This window comes from Salvia hispanica, chromosome 3 (genome assembly GCF_029641045.1).
Source record: "Salvia hispanica isolate PSC_SH4W2 chromosome 3, Shi_PSC_v1, whole genome shotgun sequence".
Classification (NCBI taxonomy): Eukaryota; Viridiplantae; Streptophyta; class Magnoliopsida; order Lamiales; family Lamiaceae; genus Salvia; species Salvia hispanica.
This window is the reverse complement of record NC_142694.1, coordinates 16,952,791-16,978,619: the sequence shown is the minus strand read 5'-3', so window position 1 is coordinate 16,978,619 and position 25,829 is coordinate 16,952,791. Positions and strand designations below refer to the sequence as shown.

The 25,829-nt window shown below is 38.4% G+C and overlaps 5 protein-coding genes and 1 long non-coding RNA gene across 7 annotated transcripts; 2 read left to right on the top strand and 4 right to left on the bottom strand.

Moving 5' to 3' along the window:
- Nucleotides 1-4,852: 4,852 nt before the first annotated feature.
- LOC148930267 (uncharacterized) lies at nucleotides 4,853-6,669 on the bottom strand. The gene is made up of 3 exons (XM_089069415.1): nucleotides 6,138-6,669; nucleotides 5,827-6,052; nucleotides 4,853-5,301 (listed from the first exon to the last, which is right to left on the bottom strand). The coding sequence occupies exons 1-3, from the start codon at nucleotides 6,666-6,668 to the stop codon at nucleotides 4,853-4,855; spliced, it is 1,206 nt and encodes a 401-aa protein (XP_088925541.1). The 5' UTR covers nucleotide 6,669.
- Nucleotides 6,670-9,246: 2,577 nt separating this feature from the next.
- On the bottom strand, nucleotides 9,247-11,504 carry LOC125199091 (uncharacterized). The gene is made up of 2 exons (XM_048098102.2): nucleotides 11,248-11,504; nucleotides 9,247-10,005 (listed from the first exon to the last, which is right to left on the bottom strand). Exons 1-2 carry the CDS (start codon nucleotides 11,407-11,409, stop codon nucleotides 9,454-9,456), a joined length of 714 nt encoding a protein of 237 aa, XP_047954059.1. The 5' UTR covers nucleotides 11,410-11,504; the 3' UTR covers nucleotides 9,247-9,453.
- A 983-nt stretch (nucleotides 11,505-12,487) lies between these two features.
- On the bottom strand, nucleotides 12,488-13,930 carry LOC125199094 (uncharacterized). The gene is made up of 3 exons (XR_007172728.2): nucleotides 13,804-13,930; nucleotides 13,586-13,722; nucleotides 12,488-13,495 (listed from the first exon to the last, which is right to left on the bottom strand). It is a non-coding gene; the product is annotated as an uncharacterized LOC125199094 (long non-coding RNA).
- On the top strand, nucleotides 13,043-14,512 carry LOC125199093 (protein NRT1/ PTR FAMILY 4.6-like). The gene is made up of 2 exons (XM_048098103.2): nucleotides 13,043-13,465; nucleotides 13,556-14,512. Exons 1-2 carry the CDS (start codon nucleotides 13,052-13,054, stop codon nucleotides 14,510-14,512), a joined length of 1,371 nt encoding a protein of 456 aa, XP_047954060.2. The 5' UTR covers nucleotides 13,043-13,051.
- Nucleotides 14,513-15,591: 1,079 nt separating this feature from the next.
- Nucleotides 15,592-18,576, bottom strand: LOC125209357 (transferring glycosyl group transferase). The gene is made up of 4 exons (XM_048108959.2): nucleotides 17,873-18,576; nucleotides 17,631-17,728; nucleotides 16,860-17,023; nucleotides 15,592-16,747 (listed from the first exon to the last, which is right to left on the bottom strand). The coding sequence occupies exons 1-4, from the start codon at nucleotides 18,373-18,375 to the stop codon at nucleotides 15,662-15,664; spliced, it is 1,851 nt and encodes a 616-aa protein (XP_047964916.2). The 5' UTR covers nucleotides 18,376-18,576; the 3' UTR covers nucleotides 15,592-15,661.
- Nucleotides 18,577-21,647: 3,071 nt separating this feature from the next.
- Nucleotides 21,648-24,452, top strand: LOC125212182 (uncharacterized). Of its 2 annotated transcripts, none has more exons than XM_048112277.2 (12): nucleotides 21,648-21,785; nucleotides 21,902-21,959; nucleotides 22,035-22,208; nucleotides 22,314-22,445; nucleotides 22,533-22,672; nucleotides 22,826-22,912; nucleotides 23,119-23,244; nucleotides 23,432-23,584; nucleotides 23,676-23,777; nucleotides 23,858-24,034; nucleotides 24,102-24,169; nucleotides 24,261-24,452. In XM_048112277.2, the coding sequence occupies exons 1-12, from the start codon at nucleotides 21,759-21,761 to the stop codon at nucleotides 24,337-24,339; spliced, it is 1,323 nt and encodes a 440-aa protein (XP_047968234.1). In that variant the 5' UTR covers nucleotides 21,648-21,758; the 3' UTR covers nucleotides 24,340-24,452. The 2 variants fall into 2 exon arrangements, with proteins under 2 accessions (XP_047968234.1, XP_047968235.1); XM_048112278.2 differs by having other exon boundaries at nucleotides 21,649-21,785; nucleotides 21,902-21,952.
- Nucleotides 24,453-25,829: the final 1,377 nt, after the last annotated feature.

Genomic DNA, 25,829 nt, shown 5'->3' with positions numbered 1-25,829 from the left:
ATGCGGACCAAATCGTGGCCGCTATGGGAAACATGGCAGCTGATTTTTGGGAAGGATCGAGCTAGCGGAGGTGGGTCTGAAGAAGTTGATAAAGCTGCTGCAGAATTGCGCCCACAACGAGCCCCTGTGAGCGAGACCAATGAGAACAACTTCCCACCCTCTGCTGATGATGTTCCCGAATCTGAGGCCCATGGAGACTCCGCCCACACTGACCTCCTTGACGATGGCTCTGGCAATGAAGATAGAGTGGCATCCACGACCAAGGGCCCTAGAAAGAAGCGCAAAGTTTTGACTAGCGACGAGGCGATGATGGAGTTTATGTCTAAGCTGCATTCAGACACAAACTCCCGTCTCGATTTGGTGGCTTCAAAAATCGGATACGAGTTTGATTTGGGTAAGGCACGACAAGAGGTATTCGACAAACTTGGGACTGTTGAAGGGCTGTCTCTTGAGGAAAGGTATGACCTATGCAACATACTAGGTGATAAATCGCAGCCGTACTTAGAGGTCTTCATTGGCATGTTTGCTCATGCTCGATTGGGGTACTTAAAGAGGCTGTTGAGCCAGCATCACGACATCAATTGATGGTTGGAGCTGCGATTGGGTTTGGTTATGTATATACAATGCCAACTATGGCTATTCTTGACCGCTTTTTTGGTGTGTAATGCGGCTGGATATTAGTGACCGCTTTTTTGGTGTGTAATGCGGCCAGAAGTAGTGTGCTATATTTTCGACTATGTTATGCGGTGTATGCGTTGTACCACGTACTTACCCCATAACCTTTTTGGGTGTGCTACCATATGAATGTTATATATATGCGTATTTTGTGTTAGAAGTTTGTTTCAGCACTTATTTGTGTAAAATTTTGTTTTGATGTCCAACAATCAAGGTCTTGCGCACACCTTATCAACTCATAAACCATAAAGGCTGATTTTCCATATATACAATACAAAAAACATGGCCATTCTTAGTGGAGGCCACGTAAAATTTGGAACACATGAATGGATCACTTGTTCGTGTGCCATGTTACATGCATTATGAACAAAATAAACATAACACAAGCTTCTTAAGGGGCGATTCAACACACCAAAAACACTAGTCCACAGTCCATATACTACTTGGTTACATATGGACTAGCACCCCCCCTTAAGCTACAATGTGGAAGTTCAATTTGGTGAGTTCGACCACCACCCAATGGGAGTTCGAACCAACTGAGCTTCCAAATGCTGACCTAGTTGACGGCCCAGCAACATCATGCTTCGCACGCGAACGAGGGAGGATACATTTTTGGGATGGTGGCAGGTCACGACCCTTTTCATACCTGGGTCGAAGCTGACCATCCGGGTCCAAGTCAATGAAGCATACCCCAACATCATTTGTGGATTCTCGTTCTGTAGGTGGCTGTGGTAAGTCATCGTCGAAAAGTTTGCGCCGGACGGTAGGTGGTGGGAAGACTACCGGGCTGTTGACCTCTTCATTAAGTATCTCCATTTCACAAACCTTTAGGTCGTCAGTTGGCAGCTTCTCTGTAGTATCAGATAGCACAATAACATGCTTTTCCTCTTCAACCTTTACGCCATCCATGCCGAATAAGCACTCGAGACGGTCGTACTCAAGTTCGCCCTTGTAAAAGTATGCCCCTGCAAACCAATGATACTGCAGAAAAAATAGTTTTTAGGCAGAGCGAATACAAATGGAATGTAGTAAATTACGAATACCTTCATGATCCGAGTCCAAACGTCCTCACATGCAATGATGTAGTTCGTTGGACGATCCCACTTAGCCCCGAACTTCAGAGAAACGTCCTTGAAAATCTTATAGCGTCTGAGCAACACAACTAGCCTCTTTGAAATATCCTCTTCGGATACAAGCACACCGGCCTTTGATCTTAGCTCTTGCTCCGCCGTCATCAAGAACCAGCTCGGAAACTGATTTTCAGTCCAATTTGTTTCTTTCTTCAACTTAATCATTGTATCTAATAGAATCAAATCAGCTTCGGCTGTCCAAGGACCATAGTAGAGGAAAGCTGCTTGAGGTGGAGGATTCATTGTTTAACTGTAACAAGTGGTAGTGTAGGAGGTGGTGATGTTAATGCCAAATGGATGCTCACTTAAATACAGAATTCTTCATTAATGTTGAGTGACAATTTCCTACCTAAGTTGATATCAGTACACAACCTACAGCCATACTTATTACCGAATTGATCTCCCTTCTAATCAATTATTGAAAACCCCCATATATGCACAAAGCATTTGAGATAAGCAACTGAGATGTAAAGTCTGCATTTGATTTAATTGCTATTTCAATATGACCTCATTAGTTGCTCAATTCAAGGAAAAATTGACATCCACTGGTACCCAAATTATGTTATTGAAACGATTATATCAAGGAAAAGGTTTTGATTTTATTTTAATGAATTTTTTAGTACTCCGCATGTCCCAAACTAGAACTTAGTCGCTAATTTTTGGCACACGTTTTTTAAAAAATTGTATACAATAACTAAAGTCGATATATATAACTCAAAAACTGAAAAATGTTGATAAAACTCTTCTAATATTATTTCCGCTTTTATTGTACTCCCTGCGTCCCAAAGAAGATGGGGCACTTAGGAGATTGCACAAGATTTTAGGAGATATTATTTTATGTGTTAAATGGTGAGAGGAAATATACTTTTATAATTGATGTGAGAGAAAAAAAATTTCAAAATAGAAAATAAAATATATTTTGTGGAACAAATTAAAAAGAAAACTGTGACATCTGCTATAGGACGGAGGAAGTATTGTATATCTACTTGAATACATAATTAATTACAATTTTGAGATATGCTCGAACCATTTGAGATAAGCAAATGAGATGTAAAGCATGCACTTGATTTAGTTGCTCCTACAATATCTACTCATTATTTGCCCAAATCAAGAAAAAAAGGCACCCACTTGTACCCAATATTTATTATTGAAACGATTATTTCAAGGAAAAAAGTTTTTATTTTTATAATGAATTTTTCTAGTAGTAAATGTTGTTATGGATAGACATTATAAACAAAAGATATTACGAACTTTAATTATAATTACATAATAAAATAAACAAAAATACACAAGAGGCAAAATCTTTTAGTACATGAGCATTTTGACAAACTTTGGAGTTTATGTACGTAAATTTTAATTTTTTTTTTGTCATTACTTGAAATAGCAAGTGTAAATAACATTATGCCATGTATCATAGAAAAATGAGATAGGTGAATAAGAAATCCATTAAATACTAAAATTTTGAATTCATTGAAAAACACAGATAGAAAAGATTACAGATAAATATTCAACATAGATAAAACCAAATTATGTATACTGAGTTTCAGAGAAATTGAATATAGTTTCTTAGAAAGTATTTTTAAGAATAGAAGGTAAATAATGTAGCAACCAAACATTAAACCAATTTATGTATAAGAAAATGCGGAGGAGTGCATATATTTTATAGGCAATTAAACTTACAGCTATTTATTGTTTATTGATACTTTGATGCAAAGATAAAAAATTGAAACAGCAAAGCTGATCCAAAATGCGTTTCAAATGACCATATAGCATCGGCATACCAAAATAAGTTGTACGAACTGTGCACAACATAGTAAATTCGCGTTCTTAAACCAAATTAGATAACTGAACCATCTTAGTAAGTAGCCAACAACAAACCCATCATCTTTGTAACACAACACAGAGATGGACCTAAATTAGTTTTCCCACACATAAACTAAAATAAACTGGAACAAAAACAAAGACATTAGATTACCCAATTTGAAAGCCACAAACCAGTGGGGAAGTTGTGCCGGAGGCAACAAATGTAAGAATTAAAATCACAGTCATTGGTTCACAACGTTGCTCACAAAAACACAAAAACACATACACAATTTCAATGTTAGATGTGCAGCATAGTCCAATCATCTTGAACTAAAATAGATAAAAATTCGTAACTATACACGACACCTAACACCACTAGCGGTAGGGGTGTGCATTCGGGTTTCGGTTCGATTTTTCGCCCAAACCGAACCGAACCCGAAAAATCGAATTTAGGGTAAAACTAAAACCGAACCGAAACCGAAAACCGAAAAGCCAAAAACCGAAAAACCGAACTTAAAAATCCGAATTAAACCTAAAAACCGAAATTATTTTGAATTTCAACCAAAAACCGAAAAACCGAAAAAACCGAAAAAGAAAAGAAATCATCAAACCCTAACATAATTAACATCCATCAACCAAAATTAGCATCCATCAACCAATAAAATGTGAATATTTAAGTCATAACAACAAATACAACCAAAATAAAATTTCAAACCAAGTGTTCACTCTTTAATGGAGTAGTATCTTCCAAGTTTCAAATATTCTATCGGATAATTTAGAAAATAAGGATGGCTGGAAGGAGACGAGTTGTCGGGTGGAGGGCGCCGGCGTGAAGACTCGGGTGGAGGGCGTCGGCGTCGGGTTTGGAGCACGGCTGGAGTGGAGGGGAGTCGGGTGAAGGGGCGCCGGCGTCGGATTTGGACTGTGGAGCACGATTGGAGGTCGGAGGAGATGGGTGGAGAAGAGATGGGCGACGGATGGAATTTGGAGATGGAGAAATTTGATTTTGGAGAAGAGGAGGCGTGATTTTGGAGAAGAGGATTAGGGTTGGAGCTTTAAATACCAAGTATTATATATATATTAAAATAAAATTCGGTTTTTCGGTTTTTCAGTTTGGTTTTTTTACAAAACCGAATCGAACCGAAAAATCGAAATTTTTAAGATTTCAAAACCGAACCGAATTTCAAATTTCCGGTTTGGTTCGGTTCGGATATTCGGTTTTCGATTTTTTTGCTCACCCCTAACTAGCGGTTGTTCCACATATTCAAAGCCAAATTGTCACGAAACTCCGTCCACTCAACGGTCGGTTCAACACAATTTACATATGGTTGGGCGCCAATGTCTTCAGCCACTTCAGGAGGGTTCGTTGCGTCCAACTCAACTTCAATAGGATCGACTCTCATTTCACGTCTGATAAAGTTGTGTAAGAGGAAGCACGCCATTATTAGTCGGATTTGAGTCTTGATTGGATAGAATGACGCAGAACGCAGGATGCCCCAACGCATTTTTAGCACCGCAAAAGCACGCTCAATAACGTTTCTTGCTTTGGTGTGTCTCGTGTTGAACAGTTCTTTAGGGTTTTGAGGGGCTGCCATCCCCTGACCCCACTCCTTTAGGTGGTATCGGACCCCTTTATACGGAGTGAGGAAGCCGTTGCTGTTTGCATATGCATTATCACACAAGTAATAAGAGCATGTATAAGAGAAAAAAATACATAATTATGGCTACCAATTACAAAACCAGGTACAAATGAATTTATAATGGTAGGATATTTTGCAAATCAATCCAAATTTTGCCAAAAAAACAAGTTATACAACAGTTAATATTGTATAAATACTAAGTAGTGATGTGTGCCAATTTTTATAATCTGTATAACATGTGTAGTATTTCTTTGAGGTTGGTGACCCCACTTTGATAACTAGAGCTCGGCTACTAACAGCAAAATATCACGTGTCCATTAGCTCAAAAAGTCAAGAAAAGTAGTAGTAGTAGTACCAATTTTGTTGGCAATCGTAGTAAACCACTCAATTTACAAATTTCTTGCATAAGACTAACTATACAATATGAAATCAGTGAAGACTCTGTCCTTCATATACATTCACATGCACAATTCTGTAAATAAAACCTCATGACACCCGTGCCGAACCTTTTCACCATCTTGAATCCATTGTGCTAAAATACTAATTAATAGAAAGTTGTAAGGAGTTTCACAACTAACCTTCTGGCACCTTAAACCCATTTTGTTTAGCAACAGCATCACGGAGTACACGCGAGTCGCCAGCGGATCCTTCCCATCCAGGTAAAAAGTACACGAATTGCATATTGCGATCGCACACCGCCAAAGTGTTGGTAGCAATCTGGCCTTTTCGCGTTCGATACCTTGGTTTGTCGGCGGACCTAACCAACACATTGATGTGTGTGCCGTCGAGAGCCCCTAGGCATCCCTGAAGCCAAATAATATTGCACTATTCATAAACATGTACAAAGCATATGGAATCATATTCACAGAGATGGTAATTTGTATAGTACCTTGAACCACTTCCATCGGTGGTCGGTACAGTCGTCGCCTGCAGGAACCGGAGGAGTTAGAAGATCAACATGTAAACTAAGAACTGCACCAAGAACTTTGTTCACATAGAACGAAACTGTTGAGCCAGACCTCCAAAATAAGTGTTGCTGGGCTCTGTTTTTGTTGTGATGTGCAAGAACACCCAAGAATATTGCTACTTGTTCTTCAATGCCCAAGCATTTAGCAACCTTTACACCCCCGCGTTCAGATAGAATGCGGCATAATTTTCCAAACGTATTGCGGTCCATTCGTAGGTTGGCTAGACAAGTAGTGTCTGTGACATGCAAGAGACGGTCCAGGTGTTTGATCTGATCTGGAATTTTGTTCAGAATACTGTATTTGCGGGCGTACTCCAGTATTTGCCGCTTTCGCCATTCAGTTCGTGCGTTCCGAAACCGAGTCATGAGCATATTAGTTTCCAAACGAAACACGGACAGAATGTCTTCCATCATCATGTAGATGCGTGCATCGTTCGTGGTTGAGCTCGACATTCTAGCAATGGCTCAGACATTGAAACTAAATTACCCACAAACACTTATATATTGTATACAGAAGGTGTTTTTAGACTAGTTAAGATGTAGATCCCAGTGTGGCTCAACAATGAAACCAAATATATCAATGATTCCACAATGGAATACACATAAATGTCTCACCACCCATAACAAAAAACCACAAAACAAATAAATGGCTTAGGAAATAACAGCAGCTTACTTTTTTGAGTAACAGACCCCAAATTTTCGAATGAACAAGATCACTTTCTTCGCAACACCGTTCGAAACGCTACCTCCAGTTAAGCTGATTGATGTGTTGCCCAATCACACGAATACACCTTCTCCACGCCGATTTGAAGTTGCGGATTCCGACAAAAACGAAAAACAAACAATAAAAAACGAACCCCAACAAATATGTACTCAGTCATGAAGAATCACATATCAACGAAGTCTATTTCTTCGTCAACAAACACAACACACACGCTAACTCAGAAGGGTTTAGGGAAGGAGCAAATTCACTTATCGGTTACAGATACTCACCTAAAGGAGCCGGTGGTTGAACCAATTGGGTGGTCTTGCTGTGCATAGCCGAGAACATCTGGACTAGGGTTTGGAGGATTTCGCGCTGGAAGAAATTTGGGGAATGTGATTTTTGGGGGTGAATTTCAAATGCCGAGGGTAGAACCGTAATCTTGCTACCAATTCTGGACTTTCTCCCCGTTTCCAGAATTGAAAAACACGCTGAAGTTAATTTTCAATTGTGGGCAATTTTAACTACAACAGTGCGGGCCGACTTTAAATTCTAGGGCCGTTCAATTTGAAACAAGAAAGGTGAACAACATAATTATTTCAGAAATGGGCCCAAATCTTGGTATATCCAAGAAAGCGAACGCACCCTAAACGAATAAATTTAGGAAAATGGATAGTCAATTTTTTTAATTGCTAATTTATTTAATGATTAAATTCGAGTTGTCTTCTAGAACTCGTGGCATTCTTTTCAGATTACGCTCGACAAGTTGTGAAGTTTCTTACTTATTAATTAATTGAGCTTTAAGGGTCTAGATTATTCTACAAAGCTAAAGAATAATTATTTACAAGGAGAAAGGATAAGCTCACAGCAAGGGCGCAAGTCAACTATTTTTTAAAATATTGTCAAACAATTTCTTAAAACTTGCACCTGTCCAGTAGTAAGACTATAATACTACAATGAACTGCAGTCATTGTAAACATAAACTTCCAAGATCGACATTTCAAATTATATTACAAACTTTCAACTAAATGTCCGCAATTAACTAGTGAAAAAATACTCGCTCTACTTCTTCATAATTGAGTCATTAATTTCACTCTTTCTTACTTTATTCACTTTTCTATTTTATTTTCTCTATTTGTTCTCTTTTTTATTTTAACTATTAGTTACACACTTGATGCACAAACCATCCATTTTTTAAACTCAATGTTAAAAAGAAGTGTCTCAGTTATGAAGCAATAAAAGAGTATATCAAGAACGCCAACTAAGTTAGACGTTTATAGTTATTCCTTCATGACTAAGCATGAAACTAGACCCCCAAATGCTGATGTCAGCACCAAATCCATGCACCCTCTCAAAAAAGCCTTGATAAACCCCACACATTTAGTGCTTTCATGACTCAAAAGTTTATCCAAAAATGACGAAATTGCCCCTGCATGGGCCATCCATGCCATGCCACTCCATTGCTTAAATACCACCACCTTCTCCTCCCTTTCTCCCCTTTCACCGTCCTTCCCTCTCCGGCCACACCTCCGCCCCATGCTATTCTCTCTCGAAAACCTCCCGCTTCGGCCCACTCAACCCGGTTATCCCCCTTGGGACGCCCTTGAACCGGCGGTTGTTTTGAACCCGCAAGAACCGGTCTATTCCAACTCCGGTTCACATGACACAGTACCAGCATCCGATGCTGTCGTGGACGAGAGAGTGCGCAGGCGCAGATTGTCGAACCGGGAATCAGCTCGGCGCTCGCGCATGCGGAAACAGAAGCATTTAGAGAACTTGAGGAACGAACTGAACCGGCTGCGGTTAATGAACCGGGAATTATTGAACCGGGTTATGCTGGCGGTTCATCAGGACCAAGTGGTCCGCGGCGAGAATAAGCGGCTCTGCTCAGAGGCGGCGATTCTCCGGCGAAGATTATGTGATGTGAGGCGAGATTTGCTATTCCGGCAGCTTCAGCAGCATTTTAGTCCCTCTACATGGCAATATTGCAATAATGTTACATCAATTAATGGACAATTACCACAATTCTCTTTAATTAGCTAGCCTAATTAATCACTAATTAAGATTAATTAGACCATGGACCGTCATAAAAAAATTGAACGAGCGCAAATTTAGTGTATGTGAAATTACTTGAGGAAGAAAATAGAGATAAATTTTCTGATTGAATTGGTAAATAAATGGTTTCTTTCCCTTTTCTTTTACCTTTCCCTTTTCTCTTTTTTTTTTCCAAATCTATTGCGGTTTCTATTTATTAGGCTTCTTCTCATAAGAAACAATTGTTCAAAAAAGTTCAAGAAAAATTGAATGGAACAGTGAGGTTTGAACATATAAGGATGAAGATACCATAATCTGTTATAGCCTCAAAACTCAAACAAGAATGCAGCTTGCTGCAATCGTTCACGCTCTGCTCGATACAGATTACAGACACAATAAGATTCACAGCATACAGCTACAGATCAAGATAATCGAATCTTGATAAAACTATAAAATTGTTGGAGTGCAAAATCGCATGGCCAGAAATCACACCTATGATCTTCACAAGATTTTAATCCTCTTAGCCACGTCCGCAGCCTTAATATCTGGTGGCAGCATGATAAAAGCCTTCTTTGTTCCAGCAGGCGTGATCGAAGTATTCACTTTCTTCACCCTTATCTTAAACATATTTATGGCAGCCTCTCTGATATTCTTCTTATCAGCTCGTTTGTCGACAACAAAGACCAAAGTGTTACATTCCAACATTGCCTTAATTGCAGACTCCGTCCCAAGAGGATATCTGAAGATTTGAAAATGGTCAGTTGTTTTTATCACAGCAGCACTACTGTTAAGGCGCGTGGGATTCATTTCCTTTTTTGAATTCTTCGCAGCAGATGACTGTGAACCTTCCTTTTTTGATTTCTTTACTGCAGAAAATGGCGCTGGCTCTAAGAAAACGGCATCCTCAAACTTTAAATTCAAGGCATCCGTGCTCATGAATTCTTGTTTCAAAGGTTCAGGTTCATAGTAATTTTCAGCCTTCTTGGGCACAGCATGCACGGAAACTCTATCTAGAAGCTTGGTCTCCAATGCTTGGAACCTGCCAACCACATCCTATTTTCCAATTAGTGAAGAAAGTATCAGATAACAATATAAGTTTTCACAATAGTTTTACATATATGAATTAGTCTTCTGCAGACTTCATAGTTGGCAAATGATAACCAAATAATATTCTTTAAAACTGTGATTTTTGTTTAGCACGATTATATTAGTAAGACTAATATTACCTATGTCAGTGGATGCTAGTTAAAAAATGAAATTGAAAGTTGAACTTGAAGGATGGGATTGTGAAATAAATTGTGGCTGAGACTTCCTCGTTGTGTAACTCAAGTTCCAGAGAATGGCAAGTAAAACGAAAATGATTTAATTTCCGACCTACAAGCTTTTACAGAAGAAGTTTTTCTGAAATAATAATAGGGGCGCAGTACAACCAAGTTTTCTATGAAAACTAGGACTGACTGCTTATGTTAGTAGTTTACAGGAAACCTTAACAATTTAAGAAGAAACGAGAGATAAAACTTCTGTTTCAAATAGATCAGAACAATGAAGCAAAAAAGCACAGGTGAACTCCCAATAAAATGTGGTTTAGCAATATAATACTACTCCTAATTATTAGATGTCAGGCAACGAATTAGCCAACTCAAAATGAAAGAATGGTTTTCATAAGATTGTTTAAAATTTAATAAGGACAGAAGTTTATGTAAATTTCCCAGGATATGACGCACAGCCAACAAAGACATTATAGAGGACTCTCATTGCTTAGGCTAAAATGGGAACACGGCATTCTAGATGCAATGCGAGTCCATTCGCCATTCTACTATAGATTGCATACTTGAACTCAAGCACTAAATTGTTGGTGACATTCTATGAGGTGCATAGTTGAGAAGATTCAGAATGACAACCGGCTTGCTTCAACGAAGTTAGCACCCGTAACAACATAGGTCATCTACTCATCACATCAAATGCTAAGAGAACTACTAGAATCTCAATTTTGTAGCTTATGGTAAAGAAAGCAAATTAGATTACTACAATAAACGAATGTTAATTCAATTATCAAATCCAACTAATTAGCTAACAAGGATTATATAATACGAAAATGTGGATTCAGACTGATTTTAATTACTCAAATATCAGTAAAAAAAATATGGATAGGAAATCCCTAATAATCTAGACAACAACCTTAGGGATTAACAGGGGATTCGAAATTGTTTACAATATACTTTTACCAATCAAAGGAAACAGAAACGGTCAGATATCTACATGAATTTGCAGCGTTTAATCAAGACATGAGCTCACCTTTTGGACGGGAAAAAAGGTGGAGGACAAAGAAGAGAGCTTTGTTGAAGCTGAAGAGGTGCCACCGGAGGAAAAATTCAACGCACCGGGGCGGCGGAAGAGAATTCCAGAAGCGACAGGTGCCGGCGGAGCTACTGAAGAGACGATCATTTGAAGATTCATGAGATTTGGAAACGGAATGGAGAGGGTTTAGCTGGGTTTTTCCAAAGAAGATGAGACACAAAATTTAGAGGATAAATAATTTTATTTCGTCCACATAATTTGTTTTCGACACATATCATTTACATTATTTTGTTTATATACTTCAATCGGTCGAATTTCGTTTAGTAAATTGTTTTTTTTTTTAAAGGTGGGGTTTTTCCACGAATTTTACTATTGACAAATAATATGAGTTTGTTATTTTTCACTGGCTAAAAAGTTATGGCAAATAATATCATGATACGAATTTTTTTTTCCTAATTTCTCGACAACATTTATAAGAGCTTCATATTCTTCATTATTTGAGGATAGTTTTCTTGAAGTACACTCTCTAATTTAATATAGCCGAATTTTTTTTTTTAATGGTAAATAACAAGCTTTGGTAAAGTTTATAATATTATTTGTCAATTTTAGAGTACATACTTTTTTTAAAGTTATATGATAATAGGGGCTAATATAAAAAATATTTATTTCTAACGTATCGATTACAAACTCGATGGCATTATTAATACAAAAATGATCATGAGATTTCCTTTACATGTCGTCTTCTTTGCATTTATTAATTTACAGATATTGCATTTCTCCAAACAAATGTAATTACATTTCTTGGCTGCTATTATACCAAACAAGAGGGGGCATCCAACGCTAAAGATGATTAAGCCAACTCTCAACTTCATTATCTCTTCCCAAAACCACAAAATCCAAAAACTTTATTATGTCAAACTTTTTGGGTGTTTACTTCATTTGTCACCTAATTTTGGAATATTTCTCCACATAAAACATCACTTCAAATATAAACTTGACCAGTAATCTGTTCTTCGAAAGGAAGAAAAATACAATTCATGGGATATTCTAGCATGCAGACATCCATGACAAGATTATTCAATTTAGGATTTTATAAATCATTACATCAAGTGTAATGTTTATAAATCATCTTAGATTACGGATTTTACGTACAAGAAGTTTGAAACTCACTGCAATTTCTACTATTCTTATTATGCAGGGCACAATGAGCTACGATGATACGAAAAGAAAAGGTGGATTCAGGGCATGCATGTTTGTTTTTGGTAAGTTACGACTCCAAAATATCCCGAACACAAAAACTTATGCTTGACGTTGTTACAGTCTCTAATGTCTCACATCGGTGGTGTAAGACAACTGATGTTGAGTTTATAGACAAGTAGATTTTATCTTCTATTCCTAATAGACTGGTCTTTAGGATAAGCTCTCATGTCCTATTCTGAACGACCGTACAATCAAATGTTCACGACATCAAGAATGTGATTATTGTTTCCATTTTTCTCTTTCAGTATTGGCAATGTTGGAGAACATCGGATTCGTAGCGAACATGTCGACCATGGTTCTCTACTTCCACTTGTTTTTCAACCTGTCGGTGGCGGCCAACACACTCACCAACTTCTTAGGTTCGACGTTCTTGCTCACTGTTCTCGGAGGCTTCATCTCCGACAACTACTTGAGCCGGCTACACACCTGCCTCATTTTTGGATTTCTCGAAATTACGGTAAACCCCCTTCTCGTTTTACATCGTTTCTTCTGATAAACTCGTGCTCAGTGGTTGGTTCTTTTCTTTTCACAGGGTCTCGTGATGATAACAATCCAAGCACACTCCAAGAAATCGGAGTACGTCCCCTGCAACAAGCCGAGCTGCATAGGGGGCAGTGATGCCACCATGTTCTATGCTTCTCTATGCATCTTAGCTTTGGGCTGCGGCGGAGTGAAGGGTTCTGTGGCTGCACTCGGGGCGGATCAGTTTGACCGTAACGAGACCGGAGGAGCAAAGGGTGTCGCAAGCTTCTTCAACTATTACCAGTTCAGCACGACAGTTGGATCGCTGATAGGAGTGACAGCAGTCGTGTGGATTGCGTTGAATAGAGGATGGCACTGGGCTTTTTTCACGGGCTTGGTGACAGCGTTCGTTGGATTCGTCGTGCTTGCATTCGGGAAGCCTTTCTACTTGTTCCAACCACTGGCAAACAGCCCCATTGTCAGGGTATCACAGGTCTGTGTGTTTAACTTCATCATCACCTACCTGTACAAACAAATTATGGATTTCAGCAAATGAATCGACAAAATTTTACGATGTATTCAGGTCATTACAACTGCAGTTCGGAACAGAAACCTAAAATTCCCCGAGAGCTCAGACGAGCTGTATGAGGCTGACGATAAGGAGGGAGATACGTCTGTAGAGAAACTTGCACACACCAACCAGTTCAGGTTCCTAGACAAAGCAGCTATTCCCGGCCAACCAGATGGAGGCTGCACGGTGACACAAGTCGAAGAAGTGAAGATATTGATACGGATGCTACCTATCTTTGCGAGTACGATCATAATGAATACCTGCTTGGCACAGCTGCAGACATTCTCAGTAGTCCAAGGATACTTCATGGAACCTCACTTGGCCACACTGAACATTCCCTCTCCTTCGATACCTGTCATCCCTTTACTCTTCATGGCCGTTCTCCTTCCACTCTACGAGTTCCTCTTCATCCCATTTGCCCGAAAGATCACAGGGCATCCTAATGGAATAACTCAGCTCCAGCGTGTAGGCGTAGGGCTGGTCCTGTCTATAATCTCGATGGGGATAGCCGGTTTGGTGGAGGTGAAAAGAAGGGATCAGGCTATCAAGGACCCATTCAAGCCAATTAGTCTTTTCTGGCTCTCGTTCCAATACGGAGTCTTTGGGATTGCGGACATGTTTGCAATGGTTGGGCTGATGGAATTCTTCTATAAAGAAGCTCCATCTGGGATGAGGTCTCTTTCCACATCTTTCGCGCTGCTGTCGCTGTCTTTTGGATATTTCTTGAGCACCGCCTTTGTGAACATTGTGAATGCAGTGACGGAGAAGGTTTCACGTGACAAACAAGGCTGGCTGCAGGCACCGGAGATGGAGCCTCCCTTGAATCATTACAAGCTCGACTACTTCTACTGGTTTCTAGCCATCCTTAGCACCCTCAACTTCGGAAACTATCTCTACTGGGCATCCTGGTACAAGTATCGAACACAAGTAAAAGAGGCCGATGAAGACGCGACTAAACCTTCAGAGTAATACAGTCCGGCTACATAAAGTTCCAGCAACTATTGTAATAAGCACCCTCTCAAGTTTTGACTATCCTTCTCTCTCAAGTTGAAAACAACATAAAAAATGGATTCCATGCCTATATATTACAAATATATATTGACTGTATTTGACCCCCAACCCAAATAAAACTTAAATAAATAAATAAATAAAACAAGCCTGCAAGAACAGAATAAACTGTCAAATTTTCAATACTTGCAAGTGCCAGTATATATAAACATGCAAGTCATGTCACACATTTACTGCATTACTAGCAGTATCCAATAAAATCTATAAAACCAACAAATACTTGAATCTAATTTTGATACAAACAATAGTAGTTTGAAGTGTAAAGCAGAGGAAGAGAATGTTCAAAGGGAGCATTTGAATTAGTTCCAAGGAGAAGAAGAAAGTATACACACGAAATCATGAAGCATCGACCCATAGTTTAAATCCACCTTGTGGAGTTGTTCCATTATCTGAATTGACCACCTGTGCATATGGATCGAAACATCGTTAATTTCAATCCCACAAAAACATCATAGAGAAGACAAGAATATTATGCTTGCCACTTTTAACAGCAAAATTCAACCCTAAACCTCTGCAAGATATGAGCAATTTATCTAATCTCTGTAGAACTTGTTCCATTGTTTGACAAGAACTGAATATCAATTCCACACTCTCTAACTGCTGCAGAAAAGGAGATGTTACTTTTTTTGCTTTACAGATGGTAAACAGAAAAAGGAAACTTCAAAGTAGATTGATTCTTACCTCAAGCCACCTTAGAAGTAGACGGCAGAGATGCAGATCCAACATCACAAAAATTTCAGTGCATACGCCTGTAGATGCTTTGCTACTTTCATTGCATAAGCATTCTCTCCGCTATATCTGAATGGTACTAATACTGTTTATGCAAAGTTACAGAAGAGTCATCATCTGAATAATTATTGCAGATGGCCTGATAATAACAAATGGAATAACAGCACAATTAGCAAGCAGTTCTTAAAAAAGGCACCAATTATGTATCTTGAGTCAGTAACCATGTGAAACAAGAATCAATAACGAAGGTATAAAAGTAGAAGCAAAATTTTTGTCATTGCGAGTAACATTCTTGTTTAAAGTACAAAGGAAATGCAAATGCTACAAAGGATGGCAAACAACTGAAGAACATGATGAATCGACATCCAAAAACCACAAATTTACATGTGCAAGTTGCTTCTGTAATACACCTAACTCTATATCAGAAGACCAGATAACAAATTTATTGTCCCTGTCAAATGAGGATGGGTTGGCTTGAAGAGCACCAAAATCCAAGCCAATGTGCATCTCATCAATGTTCTTAAATTCGATACTTTGCTTTTTCAGTAAATTCTCAACAGCATAGAAAAAAATGGGCGAAGAAACAGATAGTTTTCCCAAAGTCTCCACCGATGAAGCAATCTTGAAAGGGAAATCGCCAGCCCAAATCTTCAAAGAAGAGGATGAGCTCCGAACAAAAAGAATCCTACTAGCCTTCCCGACATACAAGTCATTTGTGCGGTCAAAGGTATCCGAAAATGACATGTTATTACGTGGAAGCATGTTACCGTCAAGCACCCAGGTGCTGTAACCAAGTTCCAAACTATTTCTAGTCACAGATGCTAGCACCAGAATTTCTTTGAACAGTTCCATCGTCGAATCCTGAAAGTTGACGGACATGGAAAGTTTGCTGAAGTCAGAATAGTTGCTGGCATCAATGACTGGGTGCCCTCTTCTAGCAAGATCAATCAAAAAATCAGACGCTGGTCCAACCAAGATGTAATTTCGTGTATTCAACCCCTCAAAGTGGCAGAGCATATTCCTGACAACCGTATCTGGCACTTTAAACAGACTCACAAGCAAAACAGTTTTTTTGTGTTGCACAGATTGAAGAACACTTGCAAGTTCATGTGAAGTCGTCACGATTCTGTTGGTTAATACTTTTCTGAAGCAGAAATCATACCAATTGAGATCCTTTAAAGGATATAGTTCTAGTACGTTGAAATCGACCAAATTTTCATCCAGTAACTGAGAATCAGGTCCTGCTGTTTTGCCATAATTGACACCTCCATCCCTATGACTGATGCTCAATGCTCTCTCATTATGAAAATTGGTATAGATATTAAAGTATCCACGAGAGTGGATAAATTTTATAAACCACGGTGTCCAGATTTTCTCTCCCAGCTTCTTGTACCACCCATTTGATACCTGTTGTCATATCATCCCATAGATCAAATACAAAATAGACTAAACAATGAATCAATTAGAAAACAAAGAAACCAAAGCAGAAAAGAAGAATGTGGTTAATGGAAACAGTTACCATTCCGTTTAGGAAAGGCTTTACGCCTTTGGACTTATGCATGTCGTACCACAGCCGGAACTCTTTCCAAGGTCTTGGGAACAGAAGCTGGCCCCAAGTTCCAACTAGCTGATACAAGAAAATCCGAGATTCATCATCTAAATGCATTTTGTTTCCATGTGTACCTGCCGAGAAAAACCAAAGCAAAAGATTAAAAAAGGGAGAATTTTAACAGTGACAGACTTAGTACTGAATAAGTAACATAGAAACAGAAAATGAAGAAGAGAGAAAGCATATTCTAAAATATCAACTGCGGCATACACATGAATAATTCATAGTGAAGACTGAAGCATACAAAGAAAGTTAGGTTCAAATTTTGTGATCGATGCATATCTTGAAATTGCTTGTCTACCAGGGGAACAAGGGAAAGCCAGACAAGAGTTATAACAGAGGGAAAACGACCTACACAAACATCAAATAATTTTCAAGTGGAAAGCAGCAAAAAACAACCCATCTTCTCACTAACGAACCTGAAATGTAGGCAACATCAGCAACATAAAATGCTTCTCGGCCAGGGAGTACCCAAATTTATTTACACGGAGACAATCATAACTCTTAAATGAATCATAAACGCACAACAATAGCATAAATCTGAGGAGGCATACTGTCACTTAAGCAAGCATTTAGCACAAAATGCGAGCCACAGTGCTTTTATTTACCAAATGCTGAAAAAGCAATCACATCAATCTCAACTGCACATACACACATCATAACAAGAATGAAGAGAACTACCTGGCACAAACCTCGGCCTTTGCAGCGACGCCCCGTAAATGGAAGGACTGAAATTCGTGGCATTATAGTAATAATTCAAGATCAACGCCTTCAGAAACCTACCATGCCATACACAGATTCAAATATTCAAGATCTCGGATAATCATTCATTCCACTTCAACAAGCAAAGTACTCCATACAGCATGATACTACATACAAACAAAATCAAATCCCTAAATAAATCAAGAACACAAAAAAGAAACCTGTAATAAAGAGGCGCAAGTTCGAGATCATCCTCAACAACAAATGCAAACTCATGATCCGAAGCAGGCCACCATGCTTCAAGCCACTGCGCCTGCAGCCCTGCATTGGAAGTCCGGTAATGCACCACCTTCTCCCCGAATCTCCACTCGAACCCATCAACGAAATCAAGAATCTGGGTGGAAAGATTCAAGTTTTCGTCAGTCCCAGTTGCAGAATTCTGAGGGAAATGGTCGACGTAGATGTGGAGATGAACTTTGTCGGCGGCGTCGTAGTGGGCTCTGGCGAGAGAGTTGAGGCAGCGGGAGACAGAGGCGGGGCGGTCGAAGGTGAGGACTTTGATGAGGAATGTGAAGTTGGATTGAGGGGATGGGGTTGGGAGTGAGCGCAGATGCTGGATTTGGGGGATGGGAGCGGAGGGGGAGAGGAAGAGGGAGGAGAGGGAGAGGAGGAGGAAGAGCAGGAGGATTAGCAGCGAGAGGCGTCTCCTGCTTTGAGGGGCCATCAATTTGCCCCAACTATGTTATGATCGGAGATGGAGATGTATATGCTGAGGAATTCAAACAATAATTAGGGGCAATTGCAGCTAAATCTAGAGGTATTCAATAGAATTAACTATGAGAAAGGAGGCAATGCAGAAAAGCTCGGATTGGGATTGAATCCGGCGGCAAGGATTCCATTGATCTCTTAAAACAATAGCAAAACTAAGCTTTTGGTGTCGAAAATGAATTATAACTAAATTAGTACAATTGATAAATTAAAAGGAAAATTAAACAAAAATAAAACAGAGAAAGTTTAATTAAGGATTGTGTTAAGTGTAATTCTCCTTTTTACTGAATATGTCAAATTTTTTGACTGATAAGTTGAACGTGTCTGACATCTTATGACATTTTGATTCAACCATAGACTATAATTTTAATTCTATATAAGCTTCTAATTCCCAAGTTAAAAAGACATAAAAAAAAGTAACTCGATATTACTCAAGATGCATTAGAAAACAACTATAGTTTAAATTCAAATCAACAGCTAAAAACCTTTGATTTAATGCGAGTACTATGTCTAATTGTAAAAAGTCTTCATAGACTCAATTCCTCTCATTTAGCTCTTTTTAAAAAGTCTGTGTTAATTCCTTTATTTTGATAATTAAAATCTCTTACAATTGTTATACTCTTGAAAGCTACGTGATGTTAGAGCATTTCCATCCGTGCTCTTATTTAAGAGTATAGAGGTGGACCCGAATCCACTTTTACTCCTTGTCCTTAGCTAAGAGCATAACACCCACGTCCGTACTCTAGCTAAGGACAAACTCAAGGGTCTCATCATTCCATTATTTAATTTAAATAAAAATATTTTCACAATATTACAATTCATTAAAAAAACCTGAAATACTATTACAAATTACAAAAAAAAATTAAAATTACATAATTCAAATCCAAAAAATTAAAAATTACATAATTAAAATCATAAAAATTAAAAAATACATAATTAAATTCATAAAATTAAAAAGACCCACTACTCGTGCCGAATTTCGCCCAAATCGCATTGTGTGTCTTCTTTTGATCCTCTCGTTCACCGTTGTATGCACACCTCGGCATGGGGGAGACCTCGCGGTTGAGCTTCCGGCTTCATCCTCGTCGTAAAAGTTAGCCGCCCTCGGTTCTTCGTCAGCTATAATCATGTTGTGCAAGATAATACACGTGTACATGATGTCGGCGATATTCTTAACGTACCACAGCCGAGACGGGGCCTTCACAATGTTGAATCGGCCTTGAAGGACCCCAAAATCTCTTTCGATGTCTTTCCGAGCAGACTCTTGACGCTCCGCAAAAAGAATCCGTCTCGGGTCTTGCGGATTGCTGAACGTCTTCACGAAAGTTGACCACCTTGGGTAGATACCATCGGCGAGATAGTAACCCATGTGGTACGCATTTCCGTCGATGGTGAAGTAGATCGTCGGTGCTACACCATTCAAAACATCATCGAAGAGTGGTGAGGAATAGAGCACGTTCAAGTCGTTGTTGGATCTGACAACACCGAAATATGCATGTCAAATCCATGGGCGGTAGTCGGCGACCGCTTCAAGGATAAGCGTTGGGCCGCCGCCTTTGTGGCCGCTTAAGTATTGCCCCCTCTAAGCAATCAGACAATTCTTCCACTTCCAATGCATGCAGTCAATGTTGTATAGCATACCGGGAAAACCGTGGACTGTTTCGTGAAGATGAAACAACCGTTAACAATCTTTGGTGGTGGGTGCTCGAAGGAATTCCTCGCCGAAAGCAGAACGAACATCGTCGCAATATTTTAGGCATATGATTCCAGTTGACTCACCTACATGCAAATACTCGTCGAAGAGGTCAGCCGTTTGCCCAGTAACAAGTTGTCGGATGGCACAAGTACACTTTTGCAACGCCGAGAGACTTTGCCGATTGCGTTTACACCTGATTGAAAGTATTCAACACGGGTGGACAATGTGTTGACAATACGCATAAACAACCGTTTTGACATGCGAAAACGGCGCCGAAAGTAATCTTCTGGATACCGCGGCTGGTCGGAGAAATAGTCGGCAACGAGCCTTTCATGGGCTCCCTCCCGATCATGATGGATGCAATGAGATCGGTGAAATCAAATTTTGAATTTTTTAGAGAGGGTTTGAGTGAGAGAGGAAGCTGTAGATGATTTAGTATGAAAAAGTATGAATGAGTGATAATTTGATGTGAAAAGTGGATGATGAATGTGTGTATTTATAGATGATTTTGGGATAAAAAAAAATCAAAAAAATCCAAAAAAACATCCATAAACGGCTCTATTTTTTGGGAATCCAAAAATAATTTTTTTTTAATTTTTGGTATTATCTCGAATTATTTCTGAATTAAACAAAAAACAATTTTGTCAACGGCTTAGCCATTGGCCAATCAAATCATGATACGTAGCGGCACGGACGGACGGCTTGCAGCGGCGTACGAGCTCGTCCTTGCCTGCTGCTGGCACGGACGGACGGATGACTTTTTCCCTACCGCTACGGATGCTCTTATACGGAGTACTACATAACACACCACTCAGTCGAGTGGGATGTAAAAAAAAATATACTCCAATGTAATTCACATTAAAATCGCTACTGTCGGAATCGTTCACTCGATGTATACTATCAAGATATCACTTTAGTCATCCTCCAATCTTATTTAGGAATTCGGACTTTACATAAATTTCTATTCCAATGTACCTTCACGTGATTTTCATTTTATTATCATAGGATTGATTAGGGCTGGAGAAAAATATCGAAAAAATGATATATCGCTCGTATCGTATTGAAAAGTATCGGAAAATTATCGAATTTTCGATATATCGTAATTTTCGATACGATACGATATCGTATCGTAAGTTTTCGATACGATAACGATATGAATTTCCTTATATCGCGATATATCGTTTTATATCGAAAATACGATATATATCGAAAATTTTCGATATATCGATATTTTCGATATATATCGATATATATCGAAATTTTCGATATATATCGATATTTAACGATATAACGAAATATCGATACGATAACGATATGAAATTTTTTTATATCGAAAGTTCGATATATCGAAATTCGATATATCGAAACTTTCGATACGATAACGATATGAAATTCTTTCATATCGATATTTTCGATACGATACACGATACAACGTTTTCGACCCCTAGGATTGATAGATGAATAAGTTTTTGCATTTAACAGAAAATGGAATTTTTTAGTTCGAATATGTGGATTATTAGTAAGTAAGAAAAATACTAAAAAGGAAAAGAATTCAGAAAAAATACGAAAAGCATAAGAAAGAAAATGATGACGAGAAATTTTCTGCAAAACCCCTTTCTCTTTCAATTTCTCTAAGAACTTGAATGCCATGGATTCCATTTCTGAAACTGGTAAGTTGACTAGAAAACCCTTTAATTTCCGTTTCAATTATACTTGTTGATTCGTGCATGGTTGCATCTATATGTGGAGCTTCGGCAACTAATTTTACAGTTGCTAAAAATGGCAGGTGCATTGGTTATCGAGGCTGGTGCTAGTGGAAACCTTAACCGACTCAAGGGTGAAAAGTCTCTTTCTTGTTATTTCTTCAATTTCTTGATTTTTGTATTCCTGGTTTTTTGAATGCCTGATTTTTGATACAGCAATTAGAAAGAAGGTGAAAGATGAAAGAGAGTTCCTCAAAATATGCGATGAATGCAGCGAATTCTCCACTGGCCGGACTGTCCTGCATCACGCGGCTGCAATCGGACATTATGAGATTTGCAAATTCTTGATACATAACGTCAAAGTTTATGTCAATCCCATGGATTACAAGAGTTCTATCTCTCCCTCTCTCTCTCTCTAATATTTATGTTGCTATTGAAAAAGTTTATGTTAATTCTTGAATTGTTTGTTTATTGATATGGTGTAAATTGCTTCAGTGATTACTCCTGTGGCAGAGGCTGTGAAAGGGGAACATGTCAAAGTTGTGGAGTTTCTCATCAAACATGATGCTGTAATTGCTGTTGCAGATGTTGAGGGTCTCACTCCCTTGCACTTAGCTGTTCTAAAAGGTCTGTGGTTTTGTAGGCTGTAATGATGCGAAAGACTTTGCTCGTAGTGTTATATTATACGCTTGAATTGATTGGTTTTGCTTTCAGGTAATCGGGAGCTTATCGAGTTGTTGCTGGTGAAGCGTGCTCATATAGAAGCAGAGTCTTTGGATGGAACACCTTTACAAGTTGCTGTTTCTTGTGGAAATGCTGAGGCTGTCAAGTGTCTCTTGTCTCATGGCGCAAACGTGGGCAAGCACAACTTTCAGCAGTTTTTGTTTATTGTAACTTTTGAATGTGGATAAGAGTTTGATTTTTTTACTCAGTCATACTAATATGATCTCTTAACTTGCTGTATTAATACTGTGAGATTAGTCCCTTTACTGCTTTCCGTTTTGCAGCCAAACCGTTTTTATGAAGTTGTGGACTGCCCTCTTGTATGTGCAGTCAAGTCTCGCTCATTTGAATGCATGAATTTGCTGCTCGAGGTATGTTTGGTGAAATGGAAATACCCATCTTGTCTAGGTTTTGTTAGAGATTGATGTCCTTTATCATGATAATGGCTATATGCTAGATGATTTAAACTTCCAATGGTTCTTTAGCTCTGTTCCTCAGTTATATGTATCTGATGCCTTATTCAGTATTTGAATTGCTTGCCATCAGTTATCATGGGTTAAGTACTTTCTCGTTGCAGGCTAAAGCGGACCCAAACTTGTATCTAAGTGGGTTAAGTCCTTTGGGATGTGCTGCAAAAGAAGGCGACACAAAATTTCTCGAGTCTTTGCTTAAAGCTGGAGCAGATCCAAATTTAGCTGAAAATGTAAATTTATGTATTTCCCTTTCTACTTGTGATATCTTGAGCCCGTCTCATCCTTCTTCAAAACCAATTAATTGTCGTTTAATCATTTTGCTACTTGTTTTCTAATATTTCGCTTAAAATCACCTTGTTGTTTCATCCTGATGGTTATCAACTGGACACTTATTGCGTAGATATTGATGACTTTCAGGTTATCTATAGACCTATTGAGGAAGCTGCATTGGTGCATAACCGTGCAGGTGTGGAGATTTTGTTTCCAGTGACTAAACAGATTACACATTTCCCAAATTGGACTGTCGATGGCATAATCGAGTACGTTCATTCTGAAGAATTTACAATAATGGTCTGAAACTACTTTTACCTTGTGTACAACTGAGCAACACTCTTGACCTTCAATTGAATTTTACAACCTTCTCTGATCACATATCTTGCAGAGTACGGCGAGATTGCAAAGGAAATTGAATGCAATAAACTTCCGAGCCACAAAGTACACGGGGGATAAGAATTACGGCTATGCTGTCCTACAATATAGACTTGTAAACTTTTCTTCTCCCTAGTGAGTCGATCATCTCGTCCTTGAAAAATGTGTAGTAATTAACATACATGTGATGCGTAGGCTTCTAGTTTTTATCAGTATAACCTCTCGTGGGTATCAAAGCGAAGCCTGTGTCAAGCGCGCTTGGGTATACGCAGTCATGCTCTGTTTGGTGCTCGGAAATGCATGAAACTCCTGCCAAACCTCCCCGTCCCTCGCCACGGAGAAATTCCTGCTGGAGCTAATATGATATTCAAGGTATTAATGTGACCATCAAACTCCATACAGATTCATCATCTAACAATTGCTGATTGTGTCTGTGAAGAAATTCCTCAAGGCCGGCCTCACCTTCACGATGGATCCTTACAACGACGTCGCGTGTCGTGCATTTAGGTAACTACGCAAATTCTGGTAATATTTTCATTTTTTTGTTGCTATAAAACCTTTTGTAAGTAATTGATAGTGTTTTTGTTTTTGGTGGCAGAGTTTGTATGTATGATTACTTTGCTTGGTTGAGCCAGATTAATACCCTGGAAGAGATTTTGACTTTTAGAGATCATTAACACTGTAGAATTTCCCCATTTGATGTAGTACATAATATTGGATCATATACTATTGTCACACTTGTATACATTGCTACATCTTTTCTTCTTTGAATATATTGTTTCCAACTGAATCAATCGTCTATTTCTTTATTCTTTATTCTCGCTAAAATTGTGTAAAAATTTTACTTTTTTCCCGGAAAGGAAACGACTCAAAATTGTTGGGACGACTCAAACATGTAAAAAATGTTTTTTACATGTAATTGTATATAAGATGGTGATATTTTGAAAATTCTTATTAAAAATAAGAAGATTTACTAAAGAAGTATATACCAGATTAGTATAGTAATCCATTCAAACTTTGGATGCAAAGATACAAATAAAAAAGCTTCAAAAGAGCATGCACCAAAAGGCATGCATTGGTCAAACTCAGATTCTTTATCTTTATCTTTTTCCTTACACACCCATTTGCTTAGTTTCTGTGTCATCACACACAGTTCACACACTTTTGTGGATTGTGGTGAAGTAACCAAGACTGACTATTAGCTTTAGCTATGCAGCAGTAGCTGCATATGTCTTTCTATCATCATGGACTTGTCTAAGATAAGATTTAGCATATCTAGTGAATAACAAAATCCTGCAAAAATATAAGACCATAGTCAATAATAATTTTGTAATCAGTTAGAAATGTCAATCGATGGGAAGACAGACTGAAGAAAAAGAAAAAACGGTAGGGCCAAAAGTTTATAATTCAAATAACTTTATAGCCCAATTGATCCCAATAAAAATAGTTTGAATCCGATAGGACTCCTACCCCGGAACTTGAGTGGGGTGGGTTGATTGATAGAAAATTTTCTTCTTATTTACTTATCATAATACATTGATTCGCTTCTGAAGTATTTTTTCGTTTGCTATCTAACACTTATACTTGTCATTTTACGTCCCTAGTAATATTATTCGATACCCACACACGAATCGAGGTGTATAAAATTGAGTGATGTCCCGATTTACATCCTAATACTGTTGGAATTGAATTGATAAAATTATAAACTTATTGCTAGTTTTAATGGTAGCGTTTGGAGAATTCAATAGACGAGATTTAGAAACATGTGTTTCTGTATCACTTAGTTTTGTTTTCTTTATATGTTCAGTCATTCTCGAGAGCGATTCGGCATCAAAGAATGTCAAATATCGTCTGAGTTAGAACTGAATATCAATTCGGCTGGTGATGAATCCAACTATATTTCAAATGAATTATTCATCTCATTTTATTAAAAAGAAACAACTTTATCTATATTTACCAACCAAGGCATAGGTAGGTGTATGAAATACCATAGCGAGGCTAGTGAAACCGTTTTCTCCTATAATGAGCGAGACATGAGTCCATATTTCAAGATTAAAAAAGTGACAAAGCCACAATAATCAATCAATCAACATAAAGACAAACCAATATTTCATCATAATCATGTATTGATTCATTAAAATCACACACGAACAAACAAACTAGGAAA

Coding starts and splice junctions, on each gene's coding strand:
- LOC148930267 (XM_089069415.1), bottom strand. CDS start 6,668: ATGTCGAGCTCAACCACGAACGATGCACGCATCTACATGATGATGGAA. Junction 6,053..6,137: donor ACCGATGGAAGTGGTTCAAG/GTACTATACAAA, acceptor ATTTGGCTTCAG/GGATGCCTAGGGGCTCTCGA. Junction 5,302..5,826: donor TGGGTTTAAGGTGCCAGAAG/GTTAGTTGTGAA, acceptor TCTCTTATACAT/GCTCTTATTACTTGTGTGAT.
- LOC125199091 (XM_048098102.2), bottom strand. CDS start 11,409: ATGAATCTTCAAATGATCGTCTCTTCAGTAGCTCCGCCGGCACCTGTC. Junction 10,006..11,247: donor CCTTTTTTCCCGTCCAAAAG/GTGAGCTCATGT, acceptor ATTGGAAAATAG/GATGTGGTTGGCAGGTTCCA.
- LOC125199093 (XM_048098103.2), top strand. CDS start 13,052: ATGATAACAATCCAAGCACACTCCAAGAAATCGGAGTACGTCCCCTGC. Junction 13,466..13,555: donor CCATTGTCAGGGTATCACAG/GTCTGTGTGTTT, acceptor CGATGTATTCAG/GTCATTACAACTGCAGTTCG.
- LOC125209357 (XM_048108959.2), bottom strand. CDS start 18,375: ATGGCCCCTCAAAGCAGGAGACGCCTCTCGCTGCTAATCCTCCTGCTC. Junction 17,729..17,872: donor CTTGCGCCTCTTTATTACAG/GTTTCTTTTTTG, acceptor ATGGCATGGTAG/GTTTCTGAAGGCGTTGATCT. Junction 17,024..17,630: donor AAGGCCGAGGTTTGTGCCAG/GTAGTTCTCTTC, acceptor TTTTCTCGGCAG/GTACACATGGAAACAAAATG.
- LOC125212182 (XM_048112277.2), top strand. CDS start 21,759: ATGCCATGGATTCCATTTCTGAAACTG. Junction 21,786..21,901: donor GGATTCCATTTCTGAAACTG/GTAAGTTGACTA, acceptor TAAAAATGGCAG/GTGCATTGGTTATCGAGGCT. Junction 23,585..23,675: donor CTGAAGAATTTACAATAATG/GTCTGAAACTAC, acceptor CATATCTTGCAG/AGTACGGCGAGATTGCAAAG.